We start from the raw sequence: 15,656 nt of genomic DNA, 5'->3' as shown, positions 1-15,656 counted from the left end.
CAAGACCAGAGAGAAGTGACCAGACTCATTGGTAGCAGGGCTAGGACTGGAATTCCCCAGCCTTTTGATGTCCAGCAGGCTCTGTTTTCTGTATTGCACTGCTCTTCTCTATTTTGACCCCTGTTAGGACAGTGGATGTGAAGTGTAGCTGGGCGCTTTTGGGGGTGTGCTAGGAGTGTGGCAGATGCCTCAGACTGGCATTTTCCCCTGGTTCTGAATTCTCATCGCTCAGAGTCAGTCCCTAGGCTACTGACTGGGAAGATACAGGAAGTTGTTTTGTATGACAAAGTATACCAGGGCATTTTTTTCACCTGGCAATTTATTTGGTTTGGACTGGAATAAATCTCTGATATTGGTTTCTTTGCCAATATTATTAGGGAGTGGAGCCTGACTTGTTAACTTAGCCCGATTCGTAGTGCTTAGAATCTCAGCGAGTGTGTGTTGAACTGAGCAGAAGTGTGAGAGCGTCTTGGACAGTGGTTTGCAAACCTAGCTGCATCTGGGGGGCTGTGAAAAAAGCATGCGTTGCTTACTCCCAACCAGTTGAAATAGAATCTGCAGGAATGGAGCCTGGGCAGCTATAGTGCTGTTAAAATCCCCCAGGTGGTTCTGATATACCGTAAAGGTTGAGATCCACTGATCCACAGTGAATTGGAGTCCTGGATCGTAGACATGCCTTATGCTTTCACCAGCTTAAAATGGCTCTTGTGCTTTAGAACTGTGAAAAAAAGTGTTATGCAAACAAATGTGGAAATAGCCTAAATGCCACATCCTGTTACTACCTGCCATGAAGTATATTTACCAGTTATTCACTCTGTTGCGACCTCTACCCATTCCACCTTTTCTTCATGGAACAATAATTTGACAGTTGGTTCTGCAGAACCAGAGTAAGTCTCGTTTGATTGGCAGGAAATGATTTTGGGTATGAAGTGCTCGTTAGGCATTTATTAAACTCTTGTTTGTACCACCGCTGTGCTGGACAGTTTATAAATATTACTTCTTTAAGCAAGGCCTACGGAGTCAGGCTGCCTGGGTTTTGCTAACTAGCTATGTCATTTGGGGCAAGTTTTTAAGCTTATGTAAACTTGACTTTCATCTGTGAAATGGGATGACAAGGGGTCATTATCATCTCACAGGATTGTGCAAATGTGTGTGTAAAGTGCTTAGTTTGGTGCCTAACACATAGAAACTAATTAGTGAAGTTATTATTACACCGTCATCATCATATTTAAATGTAAATATTAAGAGCTAATAAATTTGTAAAAGGTAGTATACCCTTACCTCTTGAACCAAAGACTAGTTTTAAGTGATTGAGTTAATTTATCACTTAAATATTGGCCTCTTGAATACCTTGAATTTCAATTGAACGTAGCCAGAAGATTTCATAATTGGACCGTTGCCTCTGGAAGTTGGAACTTTGTTTGTTTGGTTTCACTTCCTACACTAAGCATGTGGCTGTGCGCACCTTTGTGGTGACTTGTGGTACTGGGGAATCAAAGCTTCATTAGCTTCTTTGGAGGGGATGATCTTACGCTGTACGAAGCACTCAGACTTCGTTAACTGTGTACCATCCAGACAAGACCAGGTGCTTCCCATGGCAGCCTGTCCTTTTCTTAGCTCTCTCATCAATCTAGCCTGTTCCTTCTATTCCTCTTTACACTAGAACTTTTCTTTGAACAAGGAATGTTGTTTTGTCACTGCTAGGTCCCCAGCAATTAGTAATGCCTAGCACACACTAGGTGCCTCCTGAATGTTAATAGGTGATAATCTAGCAGAACACAAGATAAATCCGCAGGTTGAGATTTAAGCTGTGTGGTATGAACGCTGCATTGGCAAACTTATTAAATCAATTTTGTTAATACAAGTTTAAAATGTCTTGGTAACTGACTTAGTTCATTAATCATTTACTGAGTGTCTTCTAGGCCAGACATTGGGGACAGAGAAGTAATAATATATGATCCCTGCCTCATGCACAGGAAGTCTAGTGTTATGTACAGACACGCGCCAACGGCTGCCATGCAATATGGTGAGTATTAAGATAAAGGGGCACCTTGTGTGCCCTTGGAGCATAGGGCAGAGCTTGTGTTCTGGGAACATGCGCTCCATGTGAAAACACAATTTAAATTATTATTATTATTATTTTTTCTTTGAGACAGAGTCTTGCTCTGTCGTCCAGGCTGGAGTACAGTGGTGTGATCTTGGCTCACTGCAACGTGCGCCCCCCAGGTTCAAGTGATTCTCGTGTCTCAGCCTCCCAAGTAGCTGGGATTACAGGTGTGAGCCACCAGGCCCAGCTAATTTTTGCATTTTTAGTAGAGATGGAGTTTCACCATGCTGGCTGGGCTGGTCTTGAACTCCTGACATCAGGTGATCCTCCTGCCTCAGCCTTCCAAAGTTCTGGGATTATAGGCATGTATGTATTCATCCTTTTAAATATCTGTGGGTAGCACTTAACTTTAAATGGGTACTAATTAAACTATTCAATGGCTTTAGTATGGATTGAATGGCTTTGCTCTGGCCTCATTTTAAATTTCCCTCATTAGAGGGAAAAAAAAGAAAAAATGCAGGTTGAATATCCTTCATCCAAACTGCTTGGAACCAGAAGTGTCTCAGATTTTTTTACATTATTGGATTTTTGAATATTTGTGTTATACTTGCTGGTTGAGCATCCTGAATTCAAAAATCCAGAGTCTGAGCTGCTCCAATGAACATTTCGTTGAGCGTCACGTCAGCACTCAAAAAGTTGTGGATTTCGGAGTTTCCGGTTAGGGAGACTCATCCTGTGTGGGTGCTGGATTGTCGCAGCAGTTCTGGACCAGAGTTAGGTGACTAGGCTTTGGTTTTCGCTTTGTTACTAAACAGGCTGTTTTCTTCCATAATCTCGGCTTTAGATCCCCCGGTTGTGAAAGAAGGGGATGGGCCATCTGATGTTTAAGGCCTCTGTTAGTTCTGACTTGGAGACACCTGGCTTTAGTTCATCTTCCTTAGGAGTGGACAAAGAACATGGGAATTTTGAAATTGTTAGTCAACATTTACGGGGTCGTTGCAGCCTGGTTTTGGGTAAAGGTCATCTTTAGTGAGCCCAGGGAGAAGCACTGCTTTAGCTGTCAGCTGAGAGGGGTAAGCAGTCCTATTAATTTTCCTCTGTGTTAGTGAAAGCATTGTTAAGGGTCACAGCGTTAGTGGAGCTGGCTGGAAAGAGGAGGGGAACTCACTGTTACAGATTATATTGAATGTCTTTTCAGTCACTAAATGCTTTTTATGATATGTTTTTCAGGATTTCAGTGTTGTATGATTTCTCTGTGTTAAGCACAGGAAATTTAACGTCAGCAAAAAAGAATGCTTTTTTTTTTTTTTTTTTTTTGAGATGGAATTCCACTCTTGTCGCCCAGGCTGGAGCGCAGTGGCGTGATCTCAGCTCACTGCAACCTCAGCCTCCTGAGGTCAAGCGATTCTCCTGCCTCAGCCTCCCGAGTTTCTGGGATTACAGGTGCCCGCCAGCATGCCCTGCTAATTTTTGTATTTTTAGTAGAGACGGGGCTTCGCCATAGTGGCCATGCTGTTCTTGAACTTCTGACCTCAGGTGATCCTCCTGCCTCGACTTCCCAAATTGCTGGGATTACAGGCATGAGCCGCCACGCCTGGCCTTGAATGTTCTGTCTATGGGAATCTACAAAAGCCAGCTTTTGAGCCTAGTGGCAGAAAACCTCTTCTTCATTGTTTAGCTGTGCTGTGAGCTTGGAGGGCTTCAAGCCCAGCTGAAAAAGCTGTAGTATTTTCTGTCAGTTGGCTCTCTTGGAGAACTTAATGAGCACTGGGCTGGAGTGATATTGTCAGAGTTCATGAGCTGTTTGAGGCTCTGGAAGCCTAGATACTAGGGTTGCCCGAATACATCGGCTGGACTCACTGTTTCTCTCGGGAGTAGGGGGGTGGAAAATGCTGTGGTCTTAACTCTGCTCTTAATTTTACAGTGCTGGTATTAATGGTAAGAATGATTTCATACGTTTGTATTTTGCTTCGTAATTCACAGAGAATTTTAAAATCCATTATCTGATTTTATTCCCTCAGCAGTTCTGTGAAAAAGAGCAGTTTTCATATCTTCTGTTTTCCCATGATTCTCTTGTGGCTCGCAGAAGCTAAGAGCCTTCACCAAGGTCATAGGGTGAATGAGTCGCAGAGCTGGGAGTAGAGGCTCAGGCTTCTAGGGATCCTGTTTCTTCCTCGATAGCTCGCTCTCGTGGCGCTATGCTCAGGTAACTGCGCATGCTCGGTTTGGTCTTTTGTAAATCCCTGCCCCATTTCGGGGGAGGATCTTGGGAGGCTTCTATTCATTTAGGAGCATTTAAGTATCTTGTTCTCTCTCCCTCCTCCCAGATGCATGGGCATTTCTGCAGACCCCCAGGCTGGCCCTTGTGGGTGGGGGCATCTCCTGCCTCCATGTTGCTTGTATGCCCCCTTCTGAAGGTGCTCTTCCCCGCATGGAGCCCCCTCCACACTGCAGGCTGTTCGGTAAATGTTTCTGACTCAGCATCGTTGTTTTCTAGAAATGGGACGGGGTATGGATGCCAAGTTCTTTTCTGTGTGAAGGCTGCGATTGTATCATCTTGCCTTCCCCGTGTGTGCTCCCTGAGGGTGTCGCTGTGCTGTGGTCATCTGTGTTCCCTAGGGTGCCTCCCTTGGAGTCCCGGCTGTAGCAGACATGCAGTCAGTGCTCATGGCCTAAATGAGAGGAAGGCCAACAGAGCCATTAAATCTGGAAAATGACAAGTGAGGGAAAGGAATTTTTATTTAAGGCATGTGAAAAAGAAATCTTTTTAGAAAAGTTGACCTGTTTCTCAACTGGAGTTGAATTTCAGCTCAGAAAAGCAGCTGTGTGCCCAGAGGGCTTTGGATTTCAGTTTGTAGCGGATGAATTTAATTTGTTGTTGTATGTATGTATTATCCTTTTGTGGTTTTATTAAACCGTTCTCCCAAATGGAATCGATTTTTCTATAAAAGTGACACTTCCTTTTTGAGAAGTGTAACACTAATTGTATGGGATTGTCTCCCAAAAGATTACCTGCCAGGAACCAAACGCACTGCCTCAGACTCCCGGCCCCTGGTTTCTGCCTGTGCAGCTGCAAAGAGGCACACTCGAGCCGAAATCAAGATGCATGTCTGCATCTTCTCTTTACTGCTGTTTCGTCTGAGCTGCCTTCAACGTCTAGGAGCTTGGTGGGTGTAGACACGTGACGGTATGGAGGAGGGATATGGTGTTGCCACAGCCAGGAGACTCTCTGAAGTCTCTGTTCTCTTCCTGTCACTGCTCGGACTTTGTACAAGTCACATGTGTAGGGCTGTGCACAGTGGCTCACATCTGTAATCCCAGCACTTTGGGAGGCCGACCTGGGAGGATCTCTTGAGCCCAGAGTTCAGAACCAGTCTCTGGGCAACGTGGTGAAACCCCATCCCTACAAAAAATGAAAATTAAAAAATTAGCCAGGTGTGGTGGCTCATGCCTGTAATCCCAGCTACTGGAGAGGCTGAGGTGTGAGAATCACTTGAGCCCGGGAGGTCGAGGCTTCAGTGAACCATCATCACGCCACTGCACTCCAGCCTGGTCAGAGCAAGACCCTGTCTCAAAACAAACAAACAAACAGAAACCCATTTGTAATAGTGGCAGTAGTTAACTTTTGAAAGTTTAGAGAAAAGTTCCTAAATAACCTGTGACCATGGACAACTTACTTAGCCTTTCTAGGCCTCAGTTTCCTCACTGATGAAAAAATGAGAGAATATGGTATTGATCTTACAGGATTTCAACAAGAACTAAACGAGATAAAACTCAGAGCCTGGCACCTCGTGAGTGCACACTCAATGTTATTCTTTCAACATTTTAGAGGAAAAAGAATGCTAATGGGTCATTATGGCTAAACATAGTCTATCACTGGCGTTACTCATGGTATTGGAAGGAACTTGAATTCCATATAGATGGTGTGATGGAGAAAGTATTTTGGGCATTGGCAGTATTTATTCAAAGAACAAAGGACGTGTCTGTCCTGTGTGGAGAGCCATTTCCGCTTGTTTCTTTAAACGCTATGGGAAAAGCAGTCGGCCCTGTGCTCTCTGCCCGACAGCTTCAGTCTCCGCGTATTGATTTGGCCAATCGTCGCTCGCTGTCATCGTGGCAGCAGCAGTTGAAGGGACAGCTTGTCTTGATTTGCATTTTTGGGTGTTTGTGCTATTTATAGACAATTAAGAAAAGACATGGAAGCCTGTTTATGGCAAGCTGGCAAATTCAGCAAAACGTGGAAAAATCTGTTAGCACAGTTTGCACATGTGCGGGCACAGAGCAGCCAAAGAAACACACACGTTTTCCTGTATTTTAAAAACTCTCTGGAAAAAAAAAAAAAAAAAGACATTAAACCATTGCCCAGATGGCTTACAGAGCTTTTTCTTGAAGTACAAGTATGGCTGTCAGACATCTGAAACCTGAAGCCAGCTTAAAGCATCACCATCATTTTGATGCTACCCCCTACCCGCCCTTTTTTTTCATTTGTAAGGGACAAGAAAGGAAAGTATCAGCTTACAAAGCCTTTTGTTACAATTAATCTTTCATGTTCTTTCTTTTGGTATCTTATTCTCTGTTTACATTTATATTTTATTTTTTGAGACAGAGTCTTGCTCTGTCACCCAGGCTGGAGTGCAGTGGTGCGATCTCGGCCCAGGCTGGAGTGCAGTGGTGTGATCTCGGCCCAGGCTGGAGTGCAGTGGTGCGATCTCGGCCCAGGCTGGAGTGCAGTGGTGTGATCTCGGCCCAGGCTGGAGTGCAGTGGTGCGATCTCGGCTCACTCCAACCTCTGCCTCCCAGGTGCAAGTGATTCTTGTGCCTCAGCTTCCTGAGTAACTGGGATTACAGTCGTGTGCCACCATGCCCAGCTAATTTTTGTGTGTTAGTAGAGACAGGATTTCGCCGTGTTGGTCAGGCTGATCTTGAACTCCTGAACTCAGGTGATCTGCCTGCCTCAGCCTCCCAAAGAGCTGAGATTACAAGTGTGAGCCACTGCACCTGGCCCCTGTTTCCATTTTGTAATGCTAGCGTCACCCCAGTGTAGGGTGGCTAGGGGTATTGTTCTTTCCTGTTTCCTGGTGTATTTTCCTCTACAGCATTGATCACTCTTGAACATACTTTTTGGCTGTCTGTCTCCACCTACAAAAATATATGTTCCCTGTTATATCTGAGATCTATGTATATCTCCCTGGTGATATACCAGTACCCGGCACGTAGATAGTCAGTATTTGTTGAATGAATGAATGAATGAATGAATGGGCTGAAAGAACCTTATTCTTCTTTCTTCTGTCACTTCACGCCAAATGCTTTTGGAAAATGCTGTGTGAACAGGGATCGTGAGCAGGAGAGGTTACACACATTGCTGTGGGATAGCCCATCATCTTCAGATACTTGTCTGGAAGGAGGTGGAGTACTTGAGTAGAAATGATACAAGATAACTTCTTCAGGAACTCAGCCGCGTGTCACAGCTTTTGACATAGGCGTGTGATGTTTGCGTGTGTGTGTATGAAGAGCTGTCGTGGCCTAGAATCACGGGCCTTTAGATCCCTTGTACAGATAGAAAAGTAAAGGCCGAGGCCCGGGAGCACTGCAGGCCACCGAGGTAGAGTCCCTGTCTGCCCTTCTCAGTGTCCAGTCACTTCTCACTGCAGTCCCCTCTTTACTGCTAAAGCCACCTTCCCTGACTCTGAATGTGTAACCACGAGGGAGAAAATGTACTCCAGGCTCACAGTTTGTGGAGGAAAAGCCCAGCAGCTGAAAATCATGTTCACAAAGTTTGTACCTAGAAAAAGTGGCCATTTCTATAGTGTCTTTAAATTCCCTGTTTCTCATACATTTTATAAACAAGACAGTAGAAGGAGATTCGGGAACAGCAACTTTAGAACAAGGGGGAAAAAATCAAACCTAGAGCCTTCGAGTTTCTGTTTTCTTCTCAGTTTAGGGCTGAGGCACTTTAGCTTCCTGTCTAAGGGACTACTCAAATCTGATTAGAAGCCATTATGGGCTGGTAATTATCCGTAATTTTAGGAAGACAGATGCAGCACCAACTCTGTTCTCTAATAGCAGGCTTATTAATTTTAAATTTGCGTGGCAGGAGAAGCAGATGGCGAGGTGGGATAAGCTTTCAGATGCTTGGTCATTGATAGCTTTTTACTTCCACGTATCACATGGGGATGTGGGACCCAGGAAGCCCGCTGACAACTGATGATTATCTGTCCCCTAACCAGCTGGGTTCTTTTTCAGAAAGAACCGAGAAAGAGCTCAGAAACACTGCTCCTACTGCAGCCAGGGAAGACGGGTTGTTGACTGGTTAGAAATCACGGCAGGTTATTTTCTCCATCCGCAGTTCGCAGTTCCAAAGCAGAGCTATCAAAAAGTTGTCTTCTCAATTGTATTTCAAATCTGGGTGTTTAAAAAAATGGTGTAAGCAAATCAAGCATTTCTTTAATGGTAGTTGTGTGTGTTCTTGATGCGAATGAGAGGTGCATTCCCTTGTAAAATCCCTGGGACTTCATAGGAAGATGTGAGCCTTAGAACAGAAGTTGGTTTTCTAGATGATCATGTAGACATGATGCTGAGCACCAGACAAAGATATTGATTGAAGCGATTTAAAAAATTTTTGTCTGAGTTCAGATTTTACATCAATATTTAGCAAATCAGCAAAATAACTTAGAGGAATGTTCTTAGGCATCTAGTTCAGCCCCCTGGCCACATTGTCATAAAATCTGAGTGTGTACAGGGAGGCGCATTCCTTTCTGCTCTCATCACAGGTCTTTCCCTGGCTCTGTACCTGCCTGTCATGAACGTCCATGTGAAAAGACCACCAAACAGGCTTTGTGTCAGCAATAAAGCTCTTTAATCACCTGGGTGCAGGCGGGCTGAGTCCAAAAAGAGAGTCAGCGAAGGGAGATAAGGGTGGGGCTGTTTTATAGGATTTGGGCAGGTAAAGGAAAATTACAGTCAAAGGGGCGTTGTTCTCTGGCGGGCAGGAATAGGGGGGTCACAAGGTGCTCAGTGGGGGAGGTTTTTGAGCCAGGATGAGCCAGGAAAAGGAATTTCACAAGATAATATCATCGCTTAAGGCAAGAACTGGCCATTTTCACTTCTTTTGTGGTGGAATGTCATCATTTAAGGCGGGACAGGGCATTTGCACTTCTTTTGTGATTCTTCAGTTATTTCAGGCCATCTGGGCATATACGTGCAAGTCACAGGGGATGTGATGGCTTGGCTTGGACTCAGAGGCCGACATGGCCCTCTTCCCTACCTTCCCTACCTTTTCCCTCCTGTGCGGTTCTCTCACAAAGTGAATGGCCTCAGCCACAGCTTCTCTGCAGCTGCATCAGACTGTGGCGAGAGGAGTGGTGGCTGCTGCAGGGCCTGCTGTCCCCATGGAGGCCAGTCTTGCTTGCCGCTGCAGCCTGGGGATCATTTTGCACTGAAAGTATGTAATTCTACAGAACGAGAGCCAACATGCTGGTGATGGAGGCGTCTTTATCACGGTGCTCTGCATATTTTAATCTTGGGTAGAGGGATGGAAAAGTATGTGATACCTGTGGTTTGATGTCAGAAGGACATTGTGAACTTGACGTGGATTGAGGATGTTAAGGTGCAGCGGGCCCCCTTGGCCTTACGAAATGAGACTTCCCCATCTGCCTGCCAGGAACGCACAGGCGTGTGGCCACATCCTATGTGTTATCCTTCTCTAGAGTGCGCCTTGTCATGATGCTTAAAGTTACATGGTGATATTCTTCCTCATAGAGTAGGTCCCAGACCGCATTCAACACAGAAATGTACTCTTGCTATTATACATAGAAAGTGCTTTCATATAACAAGTGGGAGAGCAGTCCTGAAATCTGGGCTGGAATCGCAGAAGGAAGGCATTGGAAAGCAACAGGTTCCCTAGTCCAAAGCTGGTTTTTGATGAGCCTAGAAACACGACCAAGAGAAGTGAATTTGCCTAAGGCCATGACAGTGTCTCACGGAAGCATTTGAACCTAGCAGTTTCTTGACCTGTTTCTTTAAATAATTAGTCATGCTTCCTCTGATTCCTATATAAAGGTATTCCTCATTCATTCTTTCGTTTCAGTGAATTATTGCAGTGCTACCATGTAACAGTATTTGAGTCAAAATGTGGCAATGTTTATCCCTTTCCAAGGTTTTCAGTTGCACAGTTTTTCAAAGTTGTGCTTACAGTTTCTTGTTGGTTGCAAGGTGTCCTTTCAGAAGCCAATTGTGTGGTGTATTTACGTTGATTGTTGGAGGTAGTTTGGTTAGAACCTACTTCGAGTGGCTGGCGTGGGCCTGGGGGACAGTGACAGCTGCCTGCTTCGTGGGCAGAGATGAAGTAATTGCTTCCTGGGAAGTACCATCCTCCAGCCCATTTCATTTGTGCGGGTTTCCTCGCATCTGCACGTTTCTGGCTTCATGTGAGTCTCATTTATTTTAGCATAGGACTTCAGGCTGTGGGGAAGAATGGCCATTTTAGCACAGAGATACACAAAGGAACAACTGGCTAAATGTGAGTGAAGACATTCTTAGGGGGGGTTTCATTTCTTTTATTCTGTTACAGGCAGTCTGGGAAGCATTCTGGACATGTGGCCTGCGCTGTCACAGTTCCTCCTTGCAGGATCGCAGATGTTTGGAGATTGTAGTGATAACTGTTATCATTGAGAATGTCATTCTCGCAGGCTCTAGTAAGTCAGGATTTATTCAGTGTTAATTTGTTAAAGACAACTGTATTTCTAGCCAAATCCATGTGAGCTGTTTCTCCTTGGAGAGTTGCTGGGGGTATTCCCGTGGCTTAGTCTTAGGGAAACACACACCTTTGAATACTGCTGAAGCTGTGGGGACCCAAAGTGCACCGGAGTGCTTTTGCCATATGTGGTGTTAGTCACCGATACATGTCTCAGTCAGACCTGATGGATTCTTGACCCCTTCCTTTTTCACTTTTTTACTTTTTATTTTTTGTTTTTGTTTTTTAAAACACAACCCCTCAGGTGGCTATCGTGAATCTCTGGTGTTTTCAGTTGGTTGCAGCTTATTTGCCGTCTCAGGTTCAAACATATTTGGAGCCTGCTGATGCTTCCCTCGGTTGTTGTTCTGTTGTGTGACCTCTGCGCCCGCAGGGTTCAAGACTGTCAGAGCTGGGAGCTACCTTCACAACTACCAGGGTTTCTGGAACCTCCTTTATCTAGCCCTGAGGATGGAAGAGATGTCATCAGAGGCGGAGGCGTACTAGGTTTACGTGCCATTGGTAACGAATGAGGAGGTTTTCTGTTATATAAGGGGAACTTCTTATAATGTGCTTTAGTAGGGTAAAGAAGTTTTTGAGGTTTGCTTTCTCTGGAATGACAATTTGTGATCCTGCCCTTGCTTTCAACACAAATATAATTTGCATACCAGTGCGTGTTGTATTACTGAGCACTGGCTGACAAATGGTTCTTAACTCGTCATTCACTCAGCCACTGTTTCTTGAATGGCATACGTGTGCCAGCTGTAGTAGGAACTTACTAGGCTCTAGGACTAACCCTTATGAAATGGGGGTCCCGGGGGAAGCAAATGCATGTAACTATAAAAGTTTGTGAGGATATCAGTGGGGGTGCCTATAGGTACAAAACTTAGTTCATTCATTGCCCATCTCGGAGGTTTTGTGTCTTAGCAGCATGTTCCATAGCAACGCATCCCTCTGTCAAAATATTCATATTATTTTGAAATCCTCTGCTTAGGTATCTGTTTTTCCCACTAAGTTTAGAACTGGTTAAGGACAGGCTAATGGGGTATGTATTATATATACACACACACACACACACACATATTTATATATACACATTACCATTGTCAATATGCAATATATATTTTTATATATATACACACACATATATATTTCTCCTTCTCTATATATACCACACACACTAACACACACACACACACACATATATATGAAATACACACACACACACTTCTACTGCCAAGCACAGAAGGACAAATCTAGGCAAGGATTCTTTTACTGTTCATGAAAAAATAGATGTGTTAGTTGAGAACGTCCTTCAGTTGCCAGGAGAAAGACAGGATGGGTTCACAAAGGGAGATAGTGGTTTTTTTATTTTTCTTCTTTGTTTAACTCTTGAATTCGAAATAATCCAGACTTTTGGAAAAGTTGCAAAAATAGTACAGAGAATTCCCGTATGCTCTTCCCTCAGATTCCCCAAACATTTCACCCCATTTGTACTTTCTCTTTCTCTCTCTGTGGATATAATTTTTTTTTTTTCTGAAATGTTTGAGAGTGGAAGGTAGAATGCAGGGTAGGGTGAAAGGCGGAAGGAGAGAGGTGCGTTGGGAGGCTTTTTTTTTTTTTAACCTTCTGAGATGGAGTTTCGCTCTTGTCTCCCAGGCTGGAGTGCAATGGCACGATCTTGGCTGACTGTAACCTCTGCCTTCTGAGTTCAAGTGATTCTCCTGCTTCAGCCTCCCAAATAGCTGGGATTACAGGCGCCCACCACCATGCTCGGCTAATTTTTTGTATTTTTAGTAGGGGGGGTTTCACCATGTTGGCCAGGCTGGTCTTGAACTCCTGACCTCTGATGATCCACCTGCCTTGGCCTACCAAAGTGCTGGGATTACAGGCGTGAGGCACTGTGCCTGGCGATTGGGAGGCTTTTGCAGTTACCTAGAGCGCTATGATGAGGGCTGGACCTGGTTGGAAATGATGAGGAAGGTGAGAAGTGGTTAGGTCTGGCATATATTTTGAAAGAAGAGTTTAAATGGGTTGGATGGCAAGAGAGAGAAAAAGAAGTTTTAAGGATGATGTCAAGGATTTTGGCCTGAGTAACTGGAAGACTAGAGATGCTGTTATTGGGATCGGGAAGACTGGGAGGAGTGGGTTATAGCAGAAGGAATCAAAAGTACGTTTTGGGCATGCTAAGTTTGAGGTCCAAAAAGAGATGTCAAGAAGTGTTGGCCGGACGCAGTGGCTCATGCCTGTAATTCCAGTACTTTGGGAGGCCGAGGCGGGCAGATCACCTGAGGTCAAGAGTTTGAGACCAGCCTGATAATTATTAAAATCGATCATTGATGTTTACTAATTTATAATATTATTGCTTCTAATACCGCAGGGGGTGTACACCTACCTGTGATGTCATTCCTAATATCCAGGGACAGAGAGCATGATATTAGTTTTAATATCGCAGTAGGTGTACACTCACCCCGTGACACTGATCCTAACATCCAGGGGGGTAGAGTATGACATGACTCCCAACATAGCAATGAACGGACAGCCACCCGGTGATATTGCTCCTAATATTCACAGAAGAAGTGTATGTTATTACTCCCAATATCGCAAGGAGGGTACAGCTCTTCTGTGATATTGTTCCTAGTATCTGGAGGGGGAGAAGGGGATAATAATTCCAGTATCACAGGCTGTGTTCATCCGCCCTGTGGTATTGTTATTAATATCCTGGAAGGGAGAGGATGATATGACTCCCCATAGAGCAGGAGGCGTACACCCAGCCTGGGATATTGTTCCTAATATCTCAAGGTCGAGAGGTTGATATTACTCCCAGTATCGCGGACACTGTACACCCCCGTGTGATACTCTTCCTGATATCCGGAAGGGGAGAAGATGGTATTAATCCCCATATCGCAGGAGGTGAACACCCACTCTGTGATAGCTTTCCGAATTTGCAGGGGGAGAGAGGATAATATTATTCCCAATATTGCAGAAGATGTACACGCCCCCGCCCCCGTGATATTGTCCTTAATATTCCAAGGCACAGAAGACGATGTTACTCCCAATATCGCAGAAAGTGTCCACCCCCCAGTGATGTTGTTCCCATGATCCAGGAGGGAAGAGGATGATATGACTTTCAACCCCTGCACCCTGCAATGCTCTCACCCTGCAACACTGACACCCAGCTCAAGCTGACGTAGGACCAGAGGCGCTGGCTGGGGGTGTTGATGGCTTCTTTTTTCTCCCTTGCCAGACTCAGTAGAGGAAGCTGAGACCGAGCAGCCGCAGGAACGAGGTGGGTTTTGCCGGTGGCTCAGGCTTCCTCTGGTTGAGTTGGGCCTTGGAGTAATGCTGGGGGAAGTCACAGAGCTGAGTATGGTGGGCATTGGATCCGGCTGTCACCCCTCTGCGGTGTGGGCTGGGGGCTTGGGGGACGTCACCTGAGGTGGGCCTGAACCTCCCGTCTACTCTGGCACTGGAGGCTGTGGGGTCCCACACTTCTTCCAGTGAACATGCTGGCCCCCGCCTGGTCCCCGAGCGAGGTGGGGCATCCTTTCCACTGCTGGGGCCCACGTGTAGCTGTGGGTTCCTTTCTCATGACCTGGAGAAGCTGCAGCTCGCCCTGTGCTCTGCCTCAGAGGTGGGAGGCCACACTGCCCTCAGCGGGTGGCAGAATTGAGAGCCTTAGGTTCCAGGGGCCTCAACTGAGGTCCCTGAAGGGTCTGTTCCTTCCTGAGGGGCTGATTCAGGGAGACCCTCCCTTCTCCCCTCTATGGCTCTGTCTCTTCCCATCACACAGGGTCCGTATGTGGACAGCCTGGTGATGTGGACGCCCCAAGGGCCCTTGGAAGTTCCCTGGGAATGGGATCCATCCCAGTAAATTTGGGATGCAGGCACAAGGTCCCAGAGGCAGCCCGGGAAGCCATTGGGGAAGGGAAGGCTGTTGTAGGTTTGCCTCAGGGACGGGGTGGTTCCACCCTCTGCCAAAGTCCCTGGAGCAATGGCACGTGGCTTTCCAGCTGCCCTCGAGGCCAGGGTAGTGGCTGGGAGGGGCTGTGTGCCTCTGCCGAGTGGGGGAGATTTCTTAGCTAATCTAGTGTAGTCAAGTCAGACATTTGTCTCTGAATCATATTTATTTTTTTAATTCCAAGGCTTTACAGACGAATAAGGAGACAGTTTGTATTGAAAATACCTTTTACATGTGAGCTTGAAACAGAGTCTGTTTAAATCTAGGTTTTTTCCTTCCCAGTAATGCCTCCTTTCATCCCAGGTTTTCCAACAGGAAATGCGCTTGTTTGCTCACCTCTGGGAGGGGGCTTTGGCTAAGAAGCCAGCAGGCGTCAGGGGGCTGCTTGAGCAGCCTGGCCTTTGTTAACCCTTTAGGAACTGTGGGCTTCAGGTTTTCAGACCATCCAAGGTAAAGGTGGCCACAGGGGCCTGGAAGCTTTCCCATCCTTCCTGCAGGGATGGTCCGTTTCCCTGCACGGAGCTGGGTACATGGCTACAACACCCCTGTCCTGTGCCATCAGTGGCTTTACCAATTTTGCATAGCAACTTTTGAGCTGATCAATAGCTCTGATTGGCTGTTGGGGATTTCATGGATTCCTGTACCCCATCGGGGGGCCTGAAAAGGCATCTCTGAGGGATCACTGAGCTGACATAGTGCCCTAAAACCATGCCGTCAGGTGGGTGACAAAGCAGGACAGGAGGGTGATTTTGTAGGAGAGTCGGGCCACAGGCCTGCGTATTCTGTCCCCATAGTGCCGGAGTTCCTACGTGCTCCAGGCCCTGGGTTTGCATTGCACATAATTCTCAAGGGCTCATGGCAAGCTGCACCAGGGACACAGAGGGCGGGGATGCGGAGACCCTGTCCCCAGTGGACCA

General features: G+C 46.0%; 1 protein-coding gene across 5 annotated transcripts in view; it reads left to right on the top strand.

Annotated features, from left to right (window-relative positions):
- LOC135966377 (SH3 domain and tetratricopeptide repeat-containing protein 1-like) overlaps positions 1-15,656 on the top strand; it is a 45,986-nt gene that overhangs the window by 25,990 nt on the left and 4,340 nt on the right. For 2 of the 5 annotated variants that reach the window (XM_074005871.1, XM_074005874.1), the window contains exon 2: positions 14,026-14,067. The exons of 2 other annotated variants lie outside the window; for them this stretch is intronic. Coding sequence is in view for 1 of the 3 variants with exons in the window: in XM_065525146.2 (XP_065381218.2) it covers positions 1,969-2,026; positions 14,026-14,067 (100 nt within the window). In the remaining 2 variants the exon portion in view is untranslated. Of the gene's footprint in view, positions 1-1,880; positions 2,027-14,025; positions 14,068-15,656 lie in introns of those variants that run through there. One more of the 5 variants, XM_065525146.2, reaches the window with a different exon arrangement.

This window comes from Macaca fascicularis, chromosome 11 (genome assembly GCF_037993035.2).
Source record: "Macaca fascicularis isolate 582-1 chromosome 11, T2T-MFA8v1.1".
Lineage (NCBI taxonomy): Eukaryota > Metazoa > Chordata > Mammalia > Primates > Cercopithecidae > Macaca > Macaca fascicularis.
The sequence above is the reverse complement of the archived record's forward strand: the minus strand, read 5'-3'. Positions and strand labels throughout refer to the sequence as shown.